The following is a 12171-nucleotide window of genomic DNA, read 5'->3' on the forward strand; positions in this document are numbered from 1 at the left end:
ACAAAGAGCCCCTGAGGTGTAAACCAATGTGTGAACTGTAGACACTGCTTCAGATCAGTTACACTCGCTGTCATATTGGTCAATAGTTCTGACAGGGTGCATTTCCATAAACCACATTTCACAAGTCCGTGAAATTGCTAGTCTGTCAGCTTCGCTTATCCTAGTTACTAACCACTATCTATATCCCTTTATCGTCCAAGACATCAAATGGCAGCTTCTACACCCAAAATGATGAACAGCTCTTACACACCAGACCAACAATTTGTCACCATAAAAAGGAGGCATGTTTTTATTTATTTAAATGTAGACACCCTCTAGCGGTAGCGATGCAGCTGCAGGGTATTGCGTCTCTTCCAGGCTGCCCGGCGGGAACCACCCATGGTCAGGTGGAACTTGTGGCCCTTGCCCAGGCCGCGGCTCTTCTTGCCCGCAGACGTCAGGCCACGCATCTCCCTGTGCTTGTGCACGGGCCTGGTGATCCATTGGGTGTCGGGGTTGCGTCTGATAGCCTTGTGGAAGGTGTCGATCAGGATCACCTCGAAGAACTTGTATGTGGAGTCCTCTCCTACCCAGTAGGACGCTAGCACCCTCAGGCCTCCACAGTGACGGCCAGCACGCTCCTGTTGGGGAGACCAAAGACCAAGCAGGTCAGACAAGTCACGTCCAGAAACTCCAGTATAAATGTAAATCACTGATTTGCAATGTTCCGGGTCTGGTCTAGTGACGGCACTGCCAACCCCAGACTACGCATGGCCCCCTGCGGCAGGGGTATTAACCCCAGTTATGCCACCTTCAATTCCCTTTCTTCCTTTACCTCTCACCCACACCATCTGTTGCGCAATTCTAGCTATATGATACAATCTAAAATGTATGGGAAAGACCTAAAATGATGAAATCCCAGTGCCCCATGTTTCACATTCATTTGAGACTGACACATACACATGGAGCTATACAACATATGGATTTGCCTCGACATTAAAGTAATCACCAAGTCCAATGTGAAGAGAATACTATTCACTTAGTTTTCAATACAACACAGTTTTAAATACAACAAAGATACTTTTGGAAAGAATGCATAATTTTCTCTAATGTGGTTTCAGACAAATTGGCTTATTTCAGACTGGTTTCACCATAGTCGATAAGATGGGGAAAAAAGTTGAGCATCATTAACCACATTGAGAGGATGCATTATTGGTGTTGATGAAAAGGGTTCAATTTGGAATGTGAGCCTTGTTTCAGAAAAGAGCACCACCGTAAGCAAAATAGCAAATGCCATCATGCCTATCAGAGGGCAATGGGGCCAATATGAAATTACTTGTACCTGTCCAATGCATTCATATCTGCACAAGTGCCTAGAAGCAGAGGCAAGGGTAGATTTGGAATTGAGCATACATTTGCCAAGTTAAGTCAGATCTCAGTGACATCCTTGTGCAGGTCTTTGTAACTTCTCCCTGAAGTGTGCTATCACTATCCCTCATGGATTTAAATCAATACTGATTGATGTAAGATTTTCTTTGTATTAAAAAACCTCTAGCCCAAGCTTACACCAATACTATGCTTTTCAAGTCCTAAAAAAAGTGAGCAAATGCAACATTTGGGGAGAAGGGATGAGAATCAGACCACAACCTGGGAGATGCACCTGTACAGAAACTCTTACCTCAGCAGTGGACTGGAGGCTGCGGGCAAACTTGATCTGGTTGACACCATGGTGGACGGGCTTGCCGTAGGTGGCACCCTTGGGCACGGGGCGTTTGCGGCCTCCACGGCGAACGCGGACACGGTAGATGACATAGCCTGTCACATGGAGAGAGATCAGGAAGAGATCAATGATATTTCAAATAAAGGACAGAGTAAATGACAGCCTGTCATAAGACATCAGCGACATGTCAAGGAATAAAAGAGAACAAATGGCACAACCACTTGGTCCACCTTTCATGTGAAGCAACACTTCTAAACAGATAAGTCACTCGCATGTATTTACAAAACCACAAACAGGCAACTTCAATAGGGCTACAAATAAACAATATATATATAGTGGTCCTCTGTAGCTCAATTGGTAGAGCATGGCGCTTGTAACGCCAGGGTAGTGGGTTCGATCCCCGGGACCACCCATACGTAAAAATGTATGCACACATGAGTGTAAGTCGCTTTGGATAAAAGCGTCTGCTAAATGGCATATTATTATTATGTTACATCTTCAACTTATCAAACCAATACATCCTACACCCTCCCTCAGACATGTGGCAAACTTGAGGGTCAAAGGTGACATGCGTGAGAAATGATCAACTATGAAGCACAAGCATGCAACAGATAAGCATTACTGCAAAGTTACACGAGTCTATAACGTTACACAAGAAGCTTCATTCTGCATGCTTCGATTTGATTGGAACCGTCACCCACCTTGTTTGCACTTGTACCCCAGTCTGCGGGCCTTGTCGGGTCTGGTGGGTCTAGGCGCACGGTGGAGACCGGAGAGCTGACGGTACTGCCAGCAACGGACGCGCAGGAGAAAGCGCATCACGTCGGACTGCTTCTTGCGCCATAGCTCCTGCATATATTTGTACGCTCCCATGTTGGATTAACTGTGACAAAGGGTAAATATAAATATGTAACGATCACCATTAAATGCAGCGATTTAGCCGTTAACTTAGTTGGAGGAAAAATACGGCAACGACAACTAGCTAATCTTCATTCAAAGCCCTGATATGGGCAAGTTGGCTACATGTTAACTAGCCAACACGTTTACTTTGTTTACAGCGTACTACCTTTAAATAGTCAAGTCATGAACGACATCTTCGGGATACATTTAATGTAGCGTGTATTAATTGGAGTCTACGGGCAAGTGCTTTTGGGCAAATTTCTGTTTAATTCAAGATCCCCTGTAAATCAGTCTTCTGGTAGTAGGAGGCTCGCGGTAGGCCCCGATGGCAACAGTCCTACACACTGGATAATTAGCCGGCTAGCACTCCACAGTAAACAACCGGTAAAGCTAAAATATTTATAAGTAAAACCTGTAACACTGAATGTCAATGTCTAGCAACTTTCTAACCTCGCTCCTAGGCAATGCATAGGCGACCGATATAAGACCCGTGCACTACTTCGGATACACAATGCAACATTCATATTTTCACATACTAATGCAGAAATTGAGGTATTGTGTTATTAACTAAGCATTCCGTTAACTAAATCCATAACTATACAACCCGATGGTCATGTTTTAATGCAGATTTTCTATGGATTGTACATACTGAAAAATTATAAAATGCTCGCTTACATGATGGCGTACCTGCCGGAAAGAAAGAGAAATATACCCAGCATGCTTTATCAAAACGTCAGTGACACAGTTCTGGTCAGATACGCCTGGGTATTGTAGTTTATTCCAATAATGTTAATATTTTTCATAAACATTTCACCTAATTTAAATTCATAACCTGGGATTTTGATGGTCTTGACCTTTTAGAACACAACCAGATTGAAATAAATGTATTTAGTATTTAGTACATTGAGATTTGGTCCACTACACTTTTGTCGATTTTACCATTCTCATTGGTAGCTGGTAATATACGTTTATATTTTACATTTATTAATGCATATGAATAAATAAATGTATGTGTTATTTATACAGTGCATTTTTTCTCCAAATTCGCCGCTCCCCTCGCCTCTGCACATGCGCAGAAAATCATTGGAACTTCCTTGTTGTCAAAAGAGAATTGATGCTGTGATTTTAGCTAGCTAAATAACTTCAAAGTTGGCTAGCTACCCAGTTTACTGCAATAATAATTGTAATCTCTCCGTGCGGCAAACTGCCAGATTTTAAACCAAGGTATTTGTTTTATCGTATCAAGCTAGCTACGTTAACTTGAGGGTAACTTTGATGCGATGTTGACGAATATGCTTGAGCTGGTTATTTAGCTCATCTTTCTAACGTTACTTATTTGACATTTATTTTTGTGCTATTGCAGGTTTTCGCGTATTCGAAATGGGGAAAGGATGCAAAGTTGTGGTGTGTGGTTTGGCATCTGTAGGAAAAACAGCCATCCTTGAACAGCTGTTATATGGCAATCACGCAGTTGGTAAGTTGATGACTGTGAATTGACTGTACATTTGAACTTGGCTGTACTTGAGAGATTAGCACTGTATAAAATGTGCTTGTAATGTTAAAAGGGAATTTGCATTGGACACTAGTCTGGAATGTCCAGTTATTGGGAGCAAAACAATGTTCTGCACTTCTTTCACAACACAACTTTTGCAGATGAAATCTGTAACTAAGTTTATGCGTGGCGTGATATGAAGGTGAATGGAAGACCATGCATGGTCTGGGGTAAAACAGAGAACTACTAAAGACCGTCCGGCATGGTGTGGGCTTGTTGTGGCCTTACGCTCCACAGGGAGCCAAAGGAAACCAATGCATACTATAGAATATAGATACTGTTTTTCACCGAGAGTTGAGTGAGCACTGCCTACCTACCAGACAGTTGTGTTGAACACAACCATTGAATTCCATTGTCTCCTGTCTGTTGCAGGTTCAGAGTCCACTGAGACCCAGGAGGATGTGTATGTGGCGTCGGTGGAGACAGACCGCGGTGTGAAGGAACAGTTACGTCTCTATGACACCAGGGGGCTCCACGACGGCCTGGACCTTCCCAAGCACTACTACTCTGTGGCAGACGGCTTTGTGCTGGTCTACAGTGTGGACAGCCTGGAGTCCTTCAAGAAGGTGGACGTCCTGAAGAAGGAGATAGACAAATCCAGAGACAAGAAAGAGGTAATGGGGATTGTGATTGATTGAAACTCTCCCTAAGGGTTGGTAAGTGTGTGTGGTTTTGTTTAAATTTTAGTCAAGTGAGCCAGGTTTCGTTTATTGTTTTGGCCATAGACAGCTAATCAATCAAATGTATTTATAAAGCCATATTTACATCAGCAGTTGTCACAGTGCTTTTATTCTAACCTGTCCTAGACCCCAAAGAGCAAGCACAGTGGCCAGAATAAAAAAAACAACCTATAAACAGAAATCAGAATTTTTTTTACATTTACATTTTACATTTTAGTCATTTAGCAGACGCTCTTATCCAGAGCGACTTACAGTTAGTGAGTGCATACATCTTCATACTGGCCCCCCGTGGGAAACGAACCCACAACCCTGACATTGCAAGCGCCATGCTCTACCAACTGAGCTACAGGGGACAATTATAACCTTATACTATTGTTGTTGAGTTTAGTTGGAGTGTCCCCTCTTCCTCCAGGTGATGGTGATCGTGCTAGGGAACAAGACGGACCTGCGTGAGCTTCGTCAGGTGGAGCAGGAGGCAGCGCAGCAGTGGGCGCGGGGGGAGAAGGTCAAGCTATGGGAGGTCAGCGTCACTGAGAGGAACTCTCTCATCGAACCCTTCACCATGCTCACCAGCCGCCTCACACAGCCTCAGAGCAAGTCTGCCTTCCCTCTTCCAGGACGCAAGAGCAAGGGCACGCCGTCCAATGACATCTGAACTGAACTCAACCTCGAGCGCACCAAAGTACTTCAGGGTGGGAGATATGTCACGGAGTAGGATCGATGAGTTAGCCAGCCAACTTAGATTCATATTCTGACTTCATATCAAGATAGATCGCCATGAAATATGGGCATAGACATAGTAACTGACTCGACAACCAACAACCCATATTATATTCCCTTTCCCTTAAAATAAAGCTTTTTTTAAATGAACTAGCAAATCAAGAGATGCATCTTAATGTTTATCAAAGTAAGCTGGCTAAATTGGTAAGCCTGCTTTGTGGTATCATACACCCCTATGGTTTCAGTGTTCCCTGTCCTATTGGAGGGCTAAAGTAGCCACTTTACAGCAAGGTCTAGGCCCATATAATGTGCCTTTGGAGTGAGGCATATTACTACCTAGTGTGTATGGCCTATTACCACTTTACTACCTAGTGTATGGCCCAGTAGCAATATATATTTTTTAAAATGGTACTACCTTGATCAGGTCTGTTGCTCATGTCTGTGATTATCAAATGTCTGTTTCATCAGTTGTCCCCTAAATGGTTGTTTTAGTGTATTTGTTAAATACAAAACCTGTGTATTTTATTTTCTTTGTACATGTTTGAGAACGTTTTTATTGACCTAATTTATTTGTCACTTTACTAAACTTAAATTCCTAGTGGGTAGGAATGGGATAAAATGTAGGACAGAATTGTCTGAATGAAATGTATTTCTGAATTGTTGTGAAGAGAATGTGGATTCTGTAGTGCGTCCAAATAATATATCCTTTCTCCTGAAGTGTACACTCGTTCACTACTACAAATCTAAAAGCATTGGATTGGTGGAGGCACGGGGCAGGAGTTTCCACTATATTTCTTATACCAGTCATTTCCTTTCAATTCAGTGAATTGAAGTGAAGACATGTACACTTTGGAAGAGAGAATTGGAACATTGCCTGTGTCCTTCATGTCTTGTGTGTGAGACCTAGCCAAAAAAGTAATATTTTGTGCTGCTACTTATTTTAAATTTTTTGTTGTTCATTGTTTTCTGACATATGCGCATATATTTCAATTTAACAATAAATGGAGGGACTGTATTAAATCAGCAACACATTAAGCAAAACTTTCCCACCTAGACATTATGTGCTGTATAGGCTACAATACCAATGTTTCAGCAATATGTTATAGCAGATTCAATTATAGATATATGCAAGAGAACTTACACCAACGGTAACTTTAATATCTGTAAAAAATTCACATTGACATGAGATTTGGAATTTTACCAGGAAACCATGCTGTGTGTGACACCTTTATACAAGCAGCCAAACAATTTTAGAAATAATTTCATTTCGAATAACAATTAGCTAAAAATTCATAATTTATAGAACGTTAAGGAAAACACATTGAAAAGCATTATTGCCAAAATCGCAATTATAATATACAGGCCGGGGAACTTAAAAAATACCATAATAAACAACAAAATATCAGGAGATAAGACTTAAATTCCAAGATAAAAATCCTCCCCTATTCTCTACCCTCCTTTCCCCACTCCTGACCCCAACACTAACAGTCCCCGAGTCATCCCAGAAGGAGCTCTCCAACACCCACCAACCTCCCCCTCTCATGTTGCCCAGGGTCGTAGTCGTTAGGGCATGCAACAGAAAAGGTTTTGCTACGGGAAACAAATTAACGTTTGTTATTGGACAAGTCCAAGTAGTCCCTCCTTGTTTCAGTACATTTTCTTCAGTTTTGGTGCCTAATGAATACGACCCAGTCCTGTGTATCTATGTGGCGTATCTCTTGGTCCACTGTTTGGCTATCCTGTCATGCTCTGGTCTGTTGGTTGTGTATTGGGTGGCGATGCTTCCTACCAGAGGGTCAGCTGTGAGGGGTGGAGAATACAGAGTTATAGATAGGGCATCAACGATAGCTTTGACCTGCCAGTACGCACACACGGAATTCCACATACAGTGAGGGAAAAAAGTATTTGATCCCCTGCTGATTTTGTAAGTTTGCCCACTGACAAAGACATGATCAGTCTATAATTTTAATGGTAGGTTTATTTGAACAGTGAGAGACAGAATAACAACAAAAAAATCCAGAAAAACGCATGTCAAAAATGTTATAAATTGATTTGCATTTTAATGAGGGAAATAAGTATTTGACCCCTCTGCAAAACATGACTTAGTACTTGCTGGCAAAACCCTTTTTGGCAATCACAGAGGTCAGACGTTTCTTGTAGTTGGCCACCAGGTTTGCACACATCTCAGGAGAGATTTTGTCCCACTCCTCTTTGCAGATCTTCTCCAAGTCATTAAGGTTTCGAGGCTGACGTTTGGCAACTCGAACCTTCAGCTCCCTCCACAGATTTTCTATGGGATTAAGGTCTGGAGACTGGCTAGGTCACTCCAGGACCTTAATGTGCTTCTTCTTGAGCCACTCCTTTGTTGCCTTGGACGTGTGTTTTGGGTCATTGTCATGCTGGAATACCCATCCACGACCCATTTTCAATGCCCTGGCTGAGGGAAGGAGGTTCTCACCCAAGATTTGACGGTACATGGCGCCGTCCATCGTCCCTTTGATGCGATGAAGTTGTCCTGTCCCCTTAGCAGAAAAACACCCCCAAAGCATAATGTTTCCACCTCCATGTTTGACGGTGGGTATGGTGTTCTTGGGGTCATAGGCAGCATTCCTCCTCCTCCAAACACGGCGAGTTGAGTTGATGCCAAAGAGCTCGATTTTGGTCTCATCTGACCACAACACTTTCACCCAGTTCTCCTCTGAATCATTCAGATGTTCATTGGCAAACTTCAGACGGCCCTGTATATGTGCTTTCTTGAGCAGGGGGACCTTGCGGGCACTGCAGGATTTCAGTCCTTCACGGCGTAGTGTGTTACCAATTGTTTTCTTGGTGACTATGGTCCCAGCTGCCTTGAGATCATTGACAAGATCCTCCCGTGTAGTTCTGGGCTGATTCCTCACCGTTCTCATGATCATTGCAACTCCACGAGGTGAGATGTTGCATGGAGCCCCAGGCCGAGGGAGATTGAGAGGTCTTTTGTGTTTCTTCCGTTTGCGAATAATCGCACCAACTGTTGTCACCTTTTCACCAAGGTGCTTGGCGATGGTCTTGTAGCCCATTCCAGCCTTGTGTAGGTCTACAATCTTGTCCCTGACATCCTTGGAGAGCTCTTTGGTCTTGGCCATGGTGGAATCTGATTGATTGATTGCTTCTGTGGACAGGTGTCTTTTATACAGGTAACAAGCTGAGATTAGGAGCACTCCCTTTAAGAGTGTGCTCCTAATCTCAGCTCGTTACCTGTATAAAAGACACCTGGGAGCCAGAAATCTTTCTGATTGAGAGGGGGTCAAATACTTATTTCCCTCATTAAAATGCAAATCAATTTATAACATTTATGACATAGGTTTTTCTGGATTTATTTGTTGTTATTCTGTCTCTCACTGTTCAAATAAACCTACCATTAAAATTATAGACTGATCATTTCTTTGTCAGTGGGCAAACATACAAAATCAGCAGGGGATCAAATACTTTTTTCCCTCACTGTATGACAATGTTTGAGATTACACTCTACAATCCACTTCAAATCAGCCACTGTAATCAATGAATTTCAATCGAACCCACATTATAGTAGTATATGGTGTCTTAGGTCTTACCAGGGTTGCAGTCAGTGAGCAGGGAGCAGATGGAAAGGAGCACCTTGGAGATGGTGAGGGCGGGGCTCCAGTTGTCCTTCAGAATGTCCAAACAGATCACACCCTGACTGTTGATGTTACAGTGGTAGATCCTGGTACGGAACGTCACCTAGGAAACAAAATGAAGTAGATCTATATCAATACACCCTGACTGTTGTTTATGTTACAGTGGTAGATCCTGAAAGCAACATGGAAAGAATCTACTCAACATTGCTTGGAGGATGGAAACCGATGTTCAGTCTAATCATGGAAGCCACATTTCCATTTAAGCCTTTTTGAGTCTTGTTTGGTTGGTTTGGTTACATTGACCATTAACTATTTGAAATTTGCATTGAACTAGAGGCCCAGCATTTCAATAAAATCCAAGTGCCATAGCTCCCTCCAGTGGTCAATATGGCAATAACAAGTTCCCTTCTCTAGTGAGAAAGTGGTAGCCTACATAGCTGTGTAATCTCGAGGAATGTTCTATTCATTGTTTGAGTCAGCTGTTTTGACTGGAGTCTTTACCTTGGGTGGTTTGAAGGGGTAGTCTGGTGTGAAGGCGATATCTAGGAAGAAGACCCCTCCCTCGTACACAGAGCCTGGTGGTCCCAGGATAGTGGATCTCCACTCATAGATGTTGTCTCCTTTTGGACCCGCACTGCAAACATAGGTACATTACACTGTTTCATGAAGTGGCGGTCGGTGCTGTTTAAGATGAGGGAAGATTTTTTTTCCTTTCTTTCATGAGCATGGCCTTATTTCTATTACAGCATATTGGATGACTGTCATTCATATTCCATTCACCCAGTTCAATGTAACAGTGATAGGTTTAGGCCACTACATGATACTCAAATGTTCCCTATACAAATAATGAGGTTGCTTCAACCTAAGCTATGAATGAAAGTTTATAACGTAGGTGCACACAGGTCAAGAGAGAGATTTGAGGTGACAGAGTGACACATGGACAGACAGTGACACATTTAATACCGCCTTGCACACTCTTGCCTGCATCTAGCTGATATAGGGTGGAATCATTAGTCTAACAGTTGCAAACAAGACTTTCTATTGGACAAATTCAGGTATGTTTATCCCCGTTTTGTTTCAGTTTAAGAAACGTTTTTCAACAGAATCGGCAGAACGAATACACCCCTGATCACGCTTTCATAGCAGCCATGTTGTATTCCTTCTCGAATTATGCGCTCTCCTCCTCTCACCTTTTCCCTTCGGTTGTGGACTTCAATGCACAACACATCAGCTGTATGTAAGCCAAACTATATCATAACCGCTACACACAGCCTACATCGTTGTCACCATATTAGTTAAAGTAACGTCATAGTCAACATAGCTAATACAACTAACATGTTAGTAAACCCTCTACAATCATGCAGTAATGTTACAGTGTACGGTCAGTAAGCAGTTTAGCACTTACACCGGCGGGCCCCAGTGACAATACATTAGTAAAACCAAAAGCTTACCTTGACTTGGAAGATTTCCAGTGTTGTGTTGGATAGTCATAGCCAGCTAGCTAACATAGCATACCTCTGTTTGAGCAGGGTGTTTGAGTAAGATAAACTAGCTAGCTGCACTTGCTACGTGAAAATAAAAGTGAAAATAAAAATATGAAATATCTCTCCCTCTCTTGCTTCTCCTTCATTTTGGAATACATTAATCTGTTAAAAACTGTTAAACTATTGTCTTTCTTTCTCTTTGAGTCAACTACTCACCACATTTTATGCACTGCAGTGCTAGCTAGCTGTAGCTTATATTTTCAGTACTAGATTCATTCTCTGATCCTTTGATTGGGTGGACATGATGTCAGTTCATGCTGTAAGAGCTCTTATAGGTTGGAGGACACCCTCCGGAAGTTGTCATAATTACTGTGTAAGTCTATGGAAGGGGGTGAGAACCATGAGCCTCCTAGGTTTTGTATTGAAGTCAATGTACCCAGAGGAGGACGGTAGCGAGCTATCATCCAGCTACACCGTGGTGCTACCCTACAGAGTGCTGTTGAGGCTACTGTAGACCTTCATTGCAAAATTGTGTGTTTTAATCAATTATTTGGTGACGTGATTATATTTAGTATAGTTTTATCTAAAAGGGATAACTTTTTTAATGTTTTACAATTTTTATTTTTATTACATTCACTGAGGAGGATGGTTCTCCCCTTCCTCCTCTGAGGAACCTCTACTGGGGCCAGCATAATGCATGCAACTCCTGGCTCCACTAGGTCAACTCTCACTTGACACCTTGGCTTGCCAGGATTATGTCTAAGTGCAGATGCTGTCTTCTTTGTGTGTACTGACTGTCGTCACATAATCTCTCACCCATTAGCAGCTGCTAAACACAGTGTAATGTACACTAGGCTGTCATAACAGAAAAGATAGCAGATAGCATAATGACACCACTTCAACAGAGCGGCTGAAAGACTATGTGAAGAAACACTACCCATTCCTGATAATGGCAATCGCACAGAGATACAGTATATAACGTATAACACTATCTATTCTATTTCTGTGAGTGAACATTCCTATCAGTAATGTAAAGGGAATATTGCATGAATATAGAATGAATATTAGGAGTGATCTATCCGAGGTGGTCTTTCCATTTACAGTACCTAGCATCCCAGGAGTATTGGGAATGCATCAAGGTTTTCTTCATTCATGAAACACTATGGATGTTATGTTTAATATGGGGAAGACAACATGGTATTCATTTGATCGTTTATGGTGGGTTTACTTCCTCCCTCTGCTCGTTTCCCCAGAGGTGTTCCCTCCCTGGCTGGATATAAACTACATCTCAAATGTCTGTTCTGTTCCCACAAGGCCTTCAGGAGACGCATAGAGCAAAACCACCCGGGGATATGAATCAGAATGAATCATCATAAACTGAAGAGGTGTTAAGAGGGGGAACCCATCTGCCAGAAACCGTTTGGAAACTGAATGAAACAGGAGGTATTTACAGTGCCCTCCACTAATATTGACACCCTTGGTAAATATGAGCAAAACG

The 12171-nt window shown here is 42.4% G+C and overlaps 3 protein-coding genes across 5 annotated transcripts in view; 1 reads left to right on the forward strand and 2 right to left on the reverse strand.

Moving 5' to 3' along the window:
- Positions 1-256: 256 nt before the first annotated feature.
- On the reverse strand, positions 257-3330 carry LOC311116068 (large ribosomal subunit protein eL15). Of its 2 annotated transcripts, none has more exons than XM_084157373.1 (4): positions 3275-3330; positions 2401-2582; positions 1658-1794; positions 257-620 (listed from the first exon to the last, which is right to left on the reverse strand). In XM_084157373.1, exons 2-4 carry the CDS (start codon positions 2570-2572, stop codon positions 315-317), a joined length of 615 nt encoding a protein of 204 aa, XP_084013499.1. In that variant the 5' UTR covers positions 2573-2582; positions 3275-3330; the 3' UTR covers positions 257-314. The 2 variants fall into 2 exon arrangements, with proteins under 2 accessions (XP_084013499.1, XP_084013500.1); XM_084157374.1 differs by having other exon boundaries at positions 3249-3293.
- Positions 3331-3667: 337 nt separating this feature from the next.
- LOC311117464 (NF-kappa-B inhibitor-interacting Ras-like protein 1) lies at positions 3668-6588 on the forward strand. Its single transcript, XM_084157525.1, has 4 exons — positions 3668-3823; positions 3963-4073; positions 4524-4765; positions 5244-6588. The coding sequence occupies exons 2-4, from the start codon at positions 3980-3982 to the stop codon at positions 5484-5486; spliced, it is 579 nt and encodes a 192-aa protein (XP_084013651.1). The 5' UTR covers positions 3668-3823; positions 3963-3979; the 3' UTR covers positions 5487-6588.
- A 96-nt stretch (positions 6589-6684) lies between these two features.
- The window catches only part of LOC311117474 (ubiquitin-conjugating enzyme E2 E2-like), an 85471-nt gene continuing 79984 nt past the window's right edge, over positions 6685-12171 (reverse strand). Inside the window, exons 4-6 of one of the 2 annotated variants that reach the window (XM_084157527.1) lie at positions 9691-9823; positions 9145-9292; positions 6685-7351 (exon numbers count right to left, since the gene is read on the reverse strand). In XM_084157527.1, the coding sequence (XP_084013653.1) occupies positions 7254-7351; positions 9145-9292; positions 9691-9823 (379 nt within the window). In that variant the 3' untranslated portion in view covers positions 6685-7253. The remainder of the gene's footprint in view (positions 7352-9144; positions 9293-9690; positions 9824-12171) is intronic. The other variant, XM_084157526.1, reaches the window with a different exon arrangement.

Source organism: Coregonus lavaretus, assembly GCF_964263955.1.
Source record: "Coregonus lavaretus genome assembly, chromosome: 3".
NCBI classification, from domain to species: domain Eukaryota; kingdom Metazoa; phylum Chordata; class Actinopteri; order Salmoniformes; family Salmonidae; genus Coregonus; species Coregonus lavaretus.